The 12,552-nt window shown below is 41.6% G+C and overlaps 1 protein-coding gene across 2 annotated transcripts in view; it reads right to left on the reverse strand.

The window, feature by feature from the left end:
• The window catches only part of gtf2e1 (general transcription factor IIE, polypeptide 1, alpha), a 31,162-nt gene extending 18,622 nt beyond the window's left edge, over window positions 1-12,540 (reverse strand). Inside the window, exons 1-3 of one of the 2 annotated variants that reach the window (XM_053626674.1) lie at window positions 12,312-12,540; window positions 6,447-6,597; window positions 5,605-6,070 (exon numbers count right to left, since the gene is read on the reverse strand). In XM_053626674.1, coding sequence (XP_053482649.1) covers window positions 5,605-6,052 — 448 coding nt within the window. In that variant the 5' untranslated portion in view covers window positions 6,053-6,070; window positions 6,447-6,597; window positions 12,312-12,540. Of the gene's footprint in view, window positions 1-5,604; window positions 6,071-6,446; window positions 6,598-8,678; window positions 9,117-12,311 lie in introns of those variants that run through there. The other variant, XM_053626675.1, reaches the window with a different exon arrangement.
• Between the last annotated feature and the right edge of the window lie 12 nt (window positions 12,541-12,552).

Below are 12,552 nucleotides of genomic sequence, written 5' to 3' on the forward strand. Positions count from 1 at the left end.
TTTTACAGGAGGCATAGCTGAAACTATTTATTTAAAAGAAAAAAAAATAATAAAAATAAATTAAAAAAAAAAAAAAAAAAAAAAAAAGCACCATCAGCGTCGAAAAAGGCACAAATGCGGCAGAATGAGATGCCTGTTGTAGTGCTGTTTTTTTTATTTATATAATTTTTAAAAAAAGGCATAAAAATGAAAGATGCCACCAAAGGTAGCATATATGAGAAAACTGTGCTGCTGTTGCTACTTCCACAATCACAAGCAAAATACTGAACCCGGAAATCAAACCTCAGCTCTGTGTACTGACTCGAGCAAGAGTGCGATACTCGGACCAATCACGGACCCGGAAGAAAAGATGACATGGTGTAAGAACTGAAACGCCTTTTCTCACTCAAAAACTGTCTTTTTACAACGTGAGCACAAAGACAGCTGAGGAAACAGACTTGTTAGTCTTGATTAAACTCGTACCATCTCTGTGCACATCAAAACAACTGGATCAGAATGTAATATTTACACAACTCTCTGCTGCCATCTAGTGTTCACAGTTAAATCTCCAGGCACCTCAGCTACAAAATCACACATACATACAGTACGTGTTCATCAGATCAGGATCAGTGTACACAATGCACAAAACGGACACCTCACTGGTATGTACTGATTAAAATGACTCATTCGTAAAGCTCTAGGCATCAGCAGGTCAACAAGCAGCCACAGGTTCACCAACACTGGATAGTTATAGACTGGAAAACATCTCCTGTTCAGTTTCAGTGATCGTGTGCACACCGTAGCCTCAGATTCCTGCTGTTGGCTGACGGGAGTGGAACCCGACGTGGTCTTCTGCTGTTGTGGCCAGTTCATCTCAAGGTTTAACGTGCTGTGCGTTCGGAGATGCTCATAATCTTCCTGTCAGCTTAAACCAGTCTGGCCATCCTCCTCCTCTGACCTTCCTCATCAACAGGGCGTTTCTGCACACGCTGCACAGTTTTTTTTCCACACCATTCTGTGTGACCTCAACACTGCTGTGTGTGAAAATCCCAGAGGATAAGCAGTTCCTGAAACACTTAAAGCAGCCCATCTGGCCCAAACAACCATGAGATCACTTTTTTCCCCCTCCATTCTGGTGTTTGATGTGAACATTGATGCTCTTGACCTGTATCTACATGATTTTATACTTTGCACTGCTGCCACATGATTGGCTCATCATGAATGAGGTGCACAGGTGCTCCTATTAATGTTTTTTTTTTTTAATTATATTTTACAGTCCCTCCAGGATTTTGCGATCACAGAAATGAATGCAACGTCAAGCAAATGTCACAATACTCAGAAGAGCTCGCAATTTTTCACAATTACCGCAGACTTTCCGCTGATTTCGGCCAAGGCGCGTCATGTGACGTAATCACGACGTGTGTTCAGACAAAACTCTTCGATTCTACAGCTAAAACGTCTCATTTACCAACAAACATCACTGCGAAAGACAGTGAAACTATTTCATGCAATATCAAGTGAAACTCATCGGCAAAATCGTTTTTGGCCGCTTGCTAGTGGAGCTCTGTTACAGTAATGTACACATCTGTCCAAGATAATTAGCTAGCGAGTGAACCAATGTCATGTGCACAGTGGGCAATACAAGCGAGGATATGCACAGATCAGCCGTAACATTAAAGTCACTGACAGCAGGTGAAGTGAATAACATTATTATCTGGTTACAGTGACACCTGTCGAGGGATGGGATACATCAAGCAGCATGTGAACAGTCAGTTCTCGAAGTTGATACATTGGAAGCAGGGGGGGGGGATTTTTTAAAAAATGGACAAGCGTAAGGATCTGAGCAACTTTCACAAGGGCTAGATCGTGATGGCTAGACGACTGGGTCGAGCTGATCAGCGTATACTCTGGGCACAAACTCTAGGTATTCAATAGCGATTTTGAACAGGATTCTCACTGCAATTGTACTCAAGACCTGGAGTGTGGCAAGTGCACAGGAAAAATAAGTTGGGAGAAATGTTGAGCTGTGAGAGGATTTGCAAACGATCCAAATGCCAGCTTGTAGTGAGAAGGAACATTATAAACAAATGCTTAATATAATGTGCTGAAGGTTAAACTCCCACGTATTAAACAAACAATGACTAAACGTATTTTATGAAAATGAATGACGTGAGCGAGTCATGGCTTCCCGTTTAAAATCTTCCAGTGACACTTTACACATAAATCTGTGTTCATCATCAATTTATGAGTTGCTATCAGTGGAAGAGCATAAACACTGCCACGACTAATGAATTATCCAGCTGTTAATACTGCTTCTTCCCTTTTAACTTTGAGAGGACAAGCTGTACTTTTGGCACCTTAATAAAAACTTTAGTTTTATATTTATATAGCAGCTTTTCTTTTTTTTTTTTTTTTGCTCAGTAAATCAGTAATTCAAAACACAGGAGGTCATTCGCGGACATGGACGAGGAAAATGGAGCTAGCAAGCTCTGCTACAGTAATGTACACTTTTAATAAAGACACACATTGGGCCTCATTCATCAAGCTGGACACGGACCTCATTTATTAAGCTCCGGGCCTCATTTATCAAGCTGGATACGGACCTCATTAATCACGCTGGATTTCTGCGTAAATTGTTAGTACGTGTGTTTACTCAAGAAATTTGGCATTCATGAAAATCCTGTTAATTCAGAAAAAATTGTTTGTATCCTAATCGTGCTCCTGAGTGCGTGTAAACTTACGCATAAGAACACTGACTAATGTAAACCTCGACTTGATTGACTTCAAAATCATACAACCCCAACGCCGAAAAAGTTGGGACAGAATGGAAAATGCTAATAAAAACAAAGAGGAGTGATTTGTAAATGTACTTTGACTTGTATTTCAATAAGAAACATAAAAAGACAATGTATTTGATGTTTTATCTAATCAACTGCATAGTTTATTTGAAGATAAAGGTTTATTTTGAAATTGATGCATGCAACACATTCCAAAAAAGTTGGGATTGGGGAAATTTAGGACTAAATGTGATGTGAGAAGTTGAAATAAGAAGGTGATGTCAAACAGGTGAGGCAACCGTCTAATCATAGTATATATAAGAAGCCTCCAAAAAAGACCTAGTCCTTCAAGAGCAAGGATGGGTTGAGGCTCGCCAATCTGCCAACAGATGCGTCAGCAAATAATCCAACACTTTGAGAACAACATTCCCCAAAGATAAATCGGTAGGATTTTGTGCATTTCTCCTTCTACAGTGCACAACATAATTAAAAGATTCAAGGAATCCGGTCAAATCTCAGTGAGTAAAGGGCAAGGCCGAAAACCACTTCTGCGTGTGATCGCCGATCCCTCAGACGTCACGGTCTTAAAAATCGTGTTTTGTGGTCTGACGAGTCAACATTTCCAACAGTCTTTGGACAAAACAGCCATCGTGTTCTCCGGGCCAAAGAGGAAAAGGACCATTTAAGCTGTTATCAAAGTCAGGTCCAAAAGCCAGTGTGTGTCATGGTATGGGGTGTGTCAGTGCCCATGGCATGGGTAACTTGCACATCTGTGAGGGCACATTTAATGCAGAAAGATATGTACACATTTTGTAGCAACATATGCTGCCATCCAGAGCAGGACAACACCAAACCACATTCTGCCCAGATTACAAGCGCATGGTTGCGTAAGCACACTACGGGTGCTACCATGGCCTGCCTGCAGTCCTGATCTGTCTCCGATTGATTATGTGTGGCGCATTATGAAGTGCAAAATAGGGCAACGAAGGCCCTGTACAGTTGTGCAGCTGAAGAAACACATAATGGATGAATGGGGGAAAATTCCTCTTGCTAAACTTAACTAACTGGTGTCTTCAGTCCCAAACACTTAATAAGCGTTATTAAAAGAAAAGGTGATGTTACACAGTGGTACACAGTCGACTGTCCCAACTTTTTTGGAGTGTGTTGCAGTCATCAGATTTGAAATGAGTGTATATTTCAAAAATAAATTAAATTCACAATGTAAAACAACATGAAATACTGTCTTAATAACGTGTTTTCAATATAGCACAGGGTGAACTGAAATTTCAAATGACTTTTTGTTTGTTTTTTGTATTTTCCATACTGTCCCAAGTTTTTCAGAATTGGGGTTGTATTATTAGCATGGATTACTGCACTTTAATATCTGGATTATACTTTAGAGTTTAAAATCTGTTCATTTAAAAAATGTTGTTTTTTTTAACTAACCGCGACCAATAAATTAAGACAAATAAAATTAATCATTTAACTATGAGTAAAGAAATGGTGCCGCATGAACAGAGGAAAAGCCTTTGTGTCTGAGCATACCTATAAACTCAAACGCCTCAGCTGACAGGATTTAGCGCTCGAATATTTTTATTAATAAAATTATATAGTATTAATTGTTTTCAGAGGTGCTTAGTGGTTAGCACGTTTGCCTTGCACGTCCAGGGCTGGGGGTCCAATTCCTGTGTCCATCCTGCGTGTGTGGAGTTTGCACGCTCTCCCCGTGCTTCAAGGGTTTCCCCTGGGTACTCCGGTTTCCTCCGCAGTACAAAAACATGCGTTGTAGGCTGAGTGGGATCTCTAAATTGTCTGTGTTGCGTGAGTGTGTGAGAGAATGCGTGTGTGATTGTGCAAGGTGTCCCCTGCCGGCTCCCTGTGACCCTGTGTAGGAAAAGCAGTACAGAAAATGGATGGATAGATATTTATATCCCCACTCATTGCTGAACTCGTGTCGTTTTATCAATAAATTTTCATTTGAAAAGAAGTACCTCCAAAGGTGGGAGAATTAGGCAATTAGTTCTTGAGATATATATATATATATATATATATATATATATATATATATATATATATATATATATATATATATATATATATATATATATATATATATATATATATATATAAATAAATTAAAAAAAGTCACCTAAACCTTGATTTGAAGACCAGAACGTACAGAGAAGTGGATTATCATTGAAGCAGAATAAACAAGAAGGTATCTGTAAGGAAACAGTTTAAAACTTCTTCATAGGTAGGTAGCCTTCATAGGAAGCAGACGTAATCGTGCTACCGATATGGCAACAATCACTAAAGTTACAGAAGTTGTAAATAAACTAGTATATAATAATAATAATTATTATATAATACTGTATGATATTCCATCCATACATTTAGAGCCTGGAGTCTATCCCAGGAGACTCGGGGCACAAGCCAGGGGACGCCCTGGACAGGGTGCCAACCCATCACAGGACACAATCGCACACACATTCACACACTACAGACAATTTAGAGATGCTAATCAGCCTACAACACATGTCTTTGGACTGGGGGAGGAAACCGGAGTACCCGGAGGAAACCCATGAAGCACGGGGAGACCATGCCAACTCCGCGCACATAGGGCGGAGAAGGGAATCGAACCCCAACCCCGGAGGTGCAAGGCAAACATGCTAACCACTAAGCCACCCTAAAAACTCTGCAGTGAAAGTTTCCTCAAGTTTTAATTAACTCCCTCAAAAAGATTTACTCCGAAAAAAAAAAAAAAACACCAAGTTTAAGGTGATGTGACTAACTTAATCTCCATAACTAATTATTTATTAGTCCTAGCTCATCCCCCAACTTCTCTCACCTGTCATTGGGTCAAACAGCTGGTTGGCCTCCAGGTCGGTGAATGTGCTGCAGCAGTTGGGACAGTGGAACGACGCCCTGTTGGTAGAGTCGCGTTCGTCCGTCTCGATGCGTCTCCGCATGTGGTCCAGCTTGTACTTGACCACGTTGACCAGCAGCCTGTAATTGATGAAGTAGTAATTGTGGCGCGTGGTCTTGCCATCCGGCGCCGTCTCCACGCGCATACGGCACTTGACGAACTTGTCGGCTTTCAGAGTGTTCAGCACGGAGCGCAGCTGCTTGCGGTCAAACTTGAGCAGCTCCAGCATGTCCTCCTCACGCACGCAGGCATTGCGGATCAGCACGTCCAGGGCCAGAGCATGCTCGATGCCGTAGAAACCACGCACCACCTGCTTGGCCAGGCGCTTCAGCGCCGCTGGGACTTCAGTCAGCACCTCCGGCTCGGTCATCACACACACAGCTGGAGGCTGCAGGAGCAGAAAGAAAGTCTAGATGAGAAAGAAAGTCCTGTTGGGATAGTACCAGAGTCTTAAAGCTGATTACAGTAAATAAACGTCAAAAAATCGGTTCAGGTTTAACTGTACAAAAGGGATAGCTGACTGGGGAGAAGGGTTAGCTATGATCTTCCCCACTTCACACACTTCTATACATTTAATATTTCCTACAGTAGGGGCAATGTAAACAGCAAAACTGATGCACCATGGGTGGAAATATTTAGCGGCATGACAATGCGTGTATGTAGGCACTCCCATCGCTGTCATTTTTCAGACATCTTTCATCTGTATGTGGAATTAGCTGCAATCATTACAGATGTCCTCATAAAGACGTGCATGGAAAACTTACCCTGTCCAAATAACACTGAAGGAAGTGTAAACTTGTAGAGCACCAGGGTCTGATAAACAACTATCCTGGGGTATCTGTAGGTCGATTAATAAGATGACGTGCACTTAAAATACACGATGGCTTCAAGAGATTCGTCCAGTAGCATGCAGATCTGGAGGGGAATAGAATAAGACTTTTTAAAAACCTTTATTGGTTCAGTCAGATATTATTTAAAAAGTCTTAGGAAAAAAAAAGAAGGAAATAAGAGTGTGTGAGGAGAGAGAGAGAGGAAGGACTCAAAGTGTGAAGGAGCGAGAGGAAGTACATGGGGAGAGAGAGGGGGGGAAAAGAAATAGAATTTTTAAAAAAAACTTTATTGGTTCAGTCAGATATTTAAAAAGTTTAAGAAATAAAAGAATATGAATGAATGAAAGAGAGAGAAACAAACACTATTAGACACCTTTCTGGACACGACATACATCCACAGTAAAGAACGAGTCAATCAGACAGTTCAAAATATTAATATGATCTTCAAAAGAACAGCAGAGAAGGCTAAATTAAAAATCAGAACTACATCAAAACCTAGCTCCAAAAAAGATAACATAAACGTAAATTCAGAACCAGAAAAGCACAATACACACAGAACCAACATACACTAATCAAGGAGCTGATCAACACATCAATTCTGGGACAACTGGAACACACTTATAAAAAAAATAAAATAAAATTAAATTAAATTAAATAAAATAAAATGAAGAGAGCATGAAGAATTGGCAACTCATGATGGGGATATCTGGACAACCGATTTCCAAACTCTAAAAATATAGATTTCGAAACAAACCCAGAGCAAGACCACAAACAGAAAGCTTGAATCGTCCATTAAAGATAACAGAACCCTTTAGATTTCTTTATTACTGAGCAGGAACTTCAAAATAACATGAACAAACTCAAACCAAACAAAGCATCAGGACCTGATGGAATGCTGAACGAAATGATTAAACACACCGCCATCTTAAAACTCTTCAATTTGGTTCAGAGCGTAGGTTTTTCCCCTGAAATCTGGAACCAAGGTCTAATAACACCAATCTAGAGAAGTGGAGATAAATTTGACCCTAATAATTACCGAGGCATGTGTGTGAACAGTAATCTGGGGAAGATAAATGTGTAGTATAATTTACTCAAGATTAAACTTCCTTACTGAGCACGAAGACCTGAGTAGAAGTCAGATCGGATTTTCACCAGATTACCGCACAGCTGATCAGATTTACACCCTACACACCCTCACTGAAAAATATACATAATCCAAAATAATTCTAAAACATTCGCCTGTTTTATTGACTTCCAACAGGCTTCTGACTCCATTTGGCATAACGGCTTGTTTTATAAAATGTTGTAAAGTGGTGTATTGGGTAAATCATATGATCCCGTTAAAACCACGTACACAGGAAACAAGTGCGGAATAAGAACTGGCAACAAACTAAGTTGAGAGAGAGAGAGAGAGAGAGGAAGGAATAAAAGTTTGAAGGAGAGAGCAAGAGAGAGAGGGGAAGGAATAAAACTGTAAAGGACAGAGCAAGAGAGCGAGCAGGAGAGAGAGAGGGGAAGGAATAAAAGTGTAAAGGGGAGAGAGAGAGGAAGGAATAAAAGTGTGAAGGAGAGAGCAGGAGAGAGGGAGAGGGGAAGGAATAAAAGTGTGTGAAGGAGAGAGAGAGAGAGAGAGAGAGAGAGAGAAAGGAATAAAAGTGTAAGGGAGAGAGCAAGAGAGAGCAGGAGAGGTAGAGAGAGAGAAAGGAATAAAAGTGTGAAGGAGAGCACGAGAGAGAGAGAGAGAGAGAGAGAGAGAGAGAGAGAGAGGGAGCATGGGGAGTAAATCATGAGCTCATTAAAACCATGTACACAGGAAATAAGTGCGGTATAAGAATTGGCAATATACGAACAAAGTTCATCTCTCAGGAGCGTGGAGTGAGACAGGGCTGCTGTTTAAGTCAGACACAAGTCAATATATACATCAACGAATTGGCCTCCACTTTAGAGCGGTCTTCAGCACCTGGTCTCATTCTACACTACTCGGAGATTAAACTCCTGCTGTATGCAGATGACCTGGACCCGCAGTCCCCCACCGCTCAGGGTCTTTAATAATCCAAAAAGACTAAAATGATCATATTCAAAAAAAAAAGATCCAGCCTTCAGGAAACACCACATACATTTCAATTAGGCACACATGAAATTGAGCGTTCCAAAAACTCTACCTACCTCAGGTTAACAACGGGTGCATCAGTAAACTTCAACCTGGCAGCGAGTGAACTGAGGAAAAGCACACAGAGCTTTCTACGCCATAAAATGACAAACGTACGTACTACGTTCTATTTTCTGCGAAGGCTGAAGAAACCCCTTCTCCCACCCCGCATCCTCACCACATTCTACAGAGGAACTATTGAGAGCATCCTGAGCAGCTGCATCACTGTCTGGTTCAGAAATTGCACCTCACTGTATCGCACGACCCTGCAGCAGATAGTGAAGAGAGCTGAGAAGATCATCATTCCAGCATTGACTCTGTTGCATTTTTGCTGCTACTGTATTATAAAAATATAGTATTTAATTTCTTGTCACTCTCTACACTTTACCTGGCTTTACCATGTCCATATTTGGTATAAGCTAATCTGCTGAAGACTCAGTCGTAACATTTAAAAATGGTATAAAGGTAAAAATTGAATTATATTGTTACTCTTTGGCACCATCTTCTGCACTACCTGTTATACCAGACACTTCCACACTGAAACTGTGCACTGTTCGGTGTTAGGTCACTTACTGTGCCTATTGTCCCGTTTTAGTAGTACTGTACTGTCCTGTGTTTTTAGCACACGTCTTCACGTGCACTTTATGTAGAAATGTGTAGATCGTATTTAGTTCTGTCGTATCATGTGGTTAGTGTGTTGTTTTATGTTGCACCATGGTCCTGGAGGAACATTGTTTTGTTTCACTCTGTACTGTTCCAGCTGCATAGGGTTGAAATGGCAATAAAACCACTTAAACTTGAATTTCCAATTAGAATTTGGCTCAAAATATTTGACTCAGTGACCGAACCAGTTGCCCTGTACGTCAGTAAAGTGTGGGAGCCGCTTACACGTCAATTCCACACATGGGACAAACGTTCAATTGAGACCCTGCATGCGGAATTCTGCAAAATGATCTTAAAAGGTTCACAGAAACACCACGAACAATGCATGCAGCACTGAATTAGGCCGATATATACCAATTCTAAAAATACGAGAAAGGTCAATCAAATTCTGGAAGCATCCTAGAGAGAAAGTGACCCACACTCATTATTATAAAGCTCTGCAGTACCTAAGTAACTCAGGAACAGAAGAATTTTGCAAACCCAATTAGAATGAACTAAATGACACAAACACTGAGTAAACAATTTGGCCTCATGGGAAACCAAACTGAACTCCGGAGTAAAATGCAGTGTTTTTTGCACTGCCCTGAACACACAGTACAGCGGGGCAAATTTTCTGAGCATGGAGACTGATCCAAAACTGAGAAACACCTTGATGAAGTACAGACTCAGCGGCGCTTGGCCATGGAGACGGGCAACACAGACAGTCCTGCTGGCCCCAGAGCAGAGACTGTACCAGCAGTGCACACTAGATAAAATAGACAGAGCTGCACGTCCTCACTGAACGCACTAAATATAACCACATTCAAACCAAATTCTTCACCAAAATGAACTAGATCATCCCCAACTGTAGCTGCCTCAGGCCCCGACAAACTGCCCCACCTACTGGGAGAGCACAGAGAGAGCTGCACACTAGCAGCACAGTACACATGAGAGAGGGCAAGAGAGACAGGGCAAGAGAGAGCAAGAGCAAGAGAGAGGGCAAGAGAGAGAGAGAGAGAGAGAGAGACATACAGACAGAGAGAGAGAGAGAGAGACATACAGACAGAGAGAGAGAGAGAGAGACATACAGACAGAGAGAGAGAGAGAGACATACAGACAGAGAGAGAGAGAGAGACATACAGACAGAGAGAGAGAGAGAGACATACAGACAGAGAGAGAGAGAGAGACATACAGACAGAGAGAGAGAGAGAGACATACAGACAGAGAGAGAGAGAGAGACATACAGACAGAGAGAGAGAGAGAGAGACATACAGACAGAGAGAGAGAGAGAGACATACAGACAGAGAGAGAGAGAGAGACATACAGAGAGAGAGAGAGAGAGAGACATACAGACAGAGAGAGAGAGAGAGAGAGACATACAGACAGAGAGAGAGAGAGACATACAGACAGAGAGAGAGAGAGACATACAGACAGAGAGAGAGAGAGACATACAGACAGAGAGAGAGAGAGAGAGAGACATACAGACAGAGAGAGAGAGAGAGAGAGAGACATACAGACAGAGAGAGAGAGAGAGAGAGACATACAGACAGAGAGAGAGAGAGACATACAGACAGAGAGAGAGAGAGACATACAGACAGAGAGAGAGAGAGACATACAGACAGAGAGAGAGAGAGAGAGAGACATACAGACAGAGAGAGAGAGAGACATACAGACAGAGAGAGAGAGAGAGACATACAGACAGAGAGAGAGAGAGACATACAGACAGAGAGAGAGAGAGAGACATACAGACAGAGAGAGAGAGAGAGACATACAGACAGAGAGAGAGAGAGAGACATACAGACAGAGAGAGAGAGAGAGACATACAGACAGAGAGCGAGAGAGAGACATACAGACAGAGAGCGAGAGAGAGACATACAGACAGAGAGCGAGAGAGAGACATACAGAGAGAGAGCGAGAGAGAGAGAGACAGACAGACAGAGAGAGAGAGAGACAGACAGACAGAGAGAGAGAGAGACAGACAGACAGAGAGAGAGAGAGAGACATACAGACAGAGAGAGAGAGAGAGACATACAGACAGAGAGAGAGAGAGACATACAGACAGAGAGAGAGAGAGACATACAGACAGAGAGAGAGAGAGACATACAGACAGAGAGAGAGAGAGACATACAGACAGAGAGAGAGAGAGACATACAGACAGAGAGAGAGAGAGAGAGAGACATACAGACAGAGAGAGAGAGAGAGAGACATACAGACAGAGAGAGAGAGAGAGACATACAGACAGAGAGAGAGAGAGAGAGACATACAGACAGAGAGAGAGAGACATACAGACAGAGAGAGAGAGACATACAGACAGAGAGAGAGAGAGACATACAGACAGAGAGAGAGAGAGACATACAGACAGAGAGAGAGAGAGACATACAGACAGAGAGAGAGAGAGACATACAGACAGAGAGAGAGAGAGACATACAGACAGAGAGAGAGAGAGACATACAGACAGAGAGAGAGACATACAGACAGAGAGAGAGAGAGAGACATACAGACAGAGAGAGAGAGAGAGAGAGACATACAGACAGAGAGAGAGACAGAGAGAGACAGACACTGACAGACAGAGAGACAGACAGAGAGACAGAGAGACAGACAGACAGACAGACAGACAGACAGACAGAAATTGCTCAGCACTCACGCGACATTAAGAGATTTCAGGTAATATGAACCAGTTGTCCAGGTGATGTAATATTTCTATAATTACATAAATGGACTTCAGAGGGTGAATTTTGTTCTACACCGATAATCTACCTAAGGTTATTTAAACTGAGCTGTTAATTAGACAGCGTCTAACTCTCATAACATCACAGCTTGTCCAAACTCAGTGAACTTACTCACACAACTGTAGCACGTCTAATGTGTACAACGCTACAGAGCTAGCGGTGAGCGGTTAGCTGTCTACAACACACAACTTCCACAGAATTCATAGCTTAAAGCGTAAAACTTTCTACAACCGTAATGAACATTAATAACTCGTAGTATTAGAAATCTAAAATACATACGAACAGCGTTGAAGCGTGTTTCAGGTAGAGATGTCTCAGTGTGTGGGATCAGCTCAAGCTAAATCAATCTCTTAGCATGGGCATTTCGGAAATGACGCACCGGATGTTGTTTCACAGACGAGACGCGTCAAGAGTTTAAAAGTAAATACGATAAGTATTTATTCTTGCATTTAAATATTAATTTTAAAAGAATTAGATCTGTACATGTATATGAGATAATATATTTAAGTACATTTAAAAT

This window comes from Ictalurus furcatus, chromosome 6 (assembly GCF_023375685.1).
Source record: "Ictalurus furcatus strain D&B chromosome 6, Billie_1.0, whole genome shotgun sequence".
In the NCBI taxonomy this organism is placed as follows: Eukaryota; Metazoa; Chordata; class Actinopteri; order Siluriformes; family Ictaluridae; genus Ictalurus; species Ictalurus furcatus.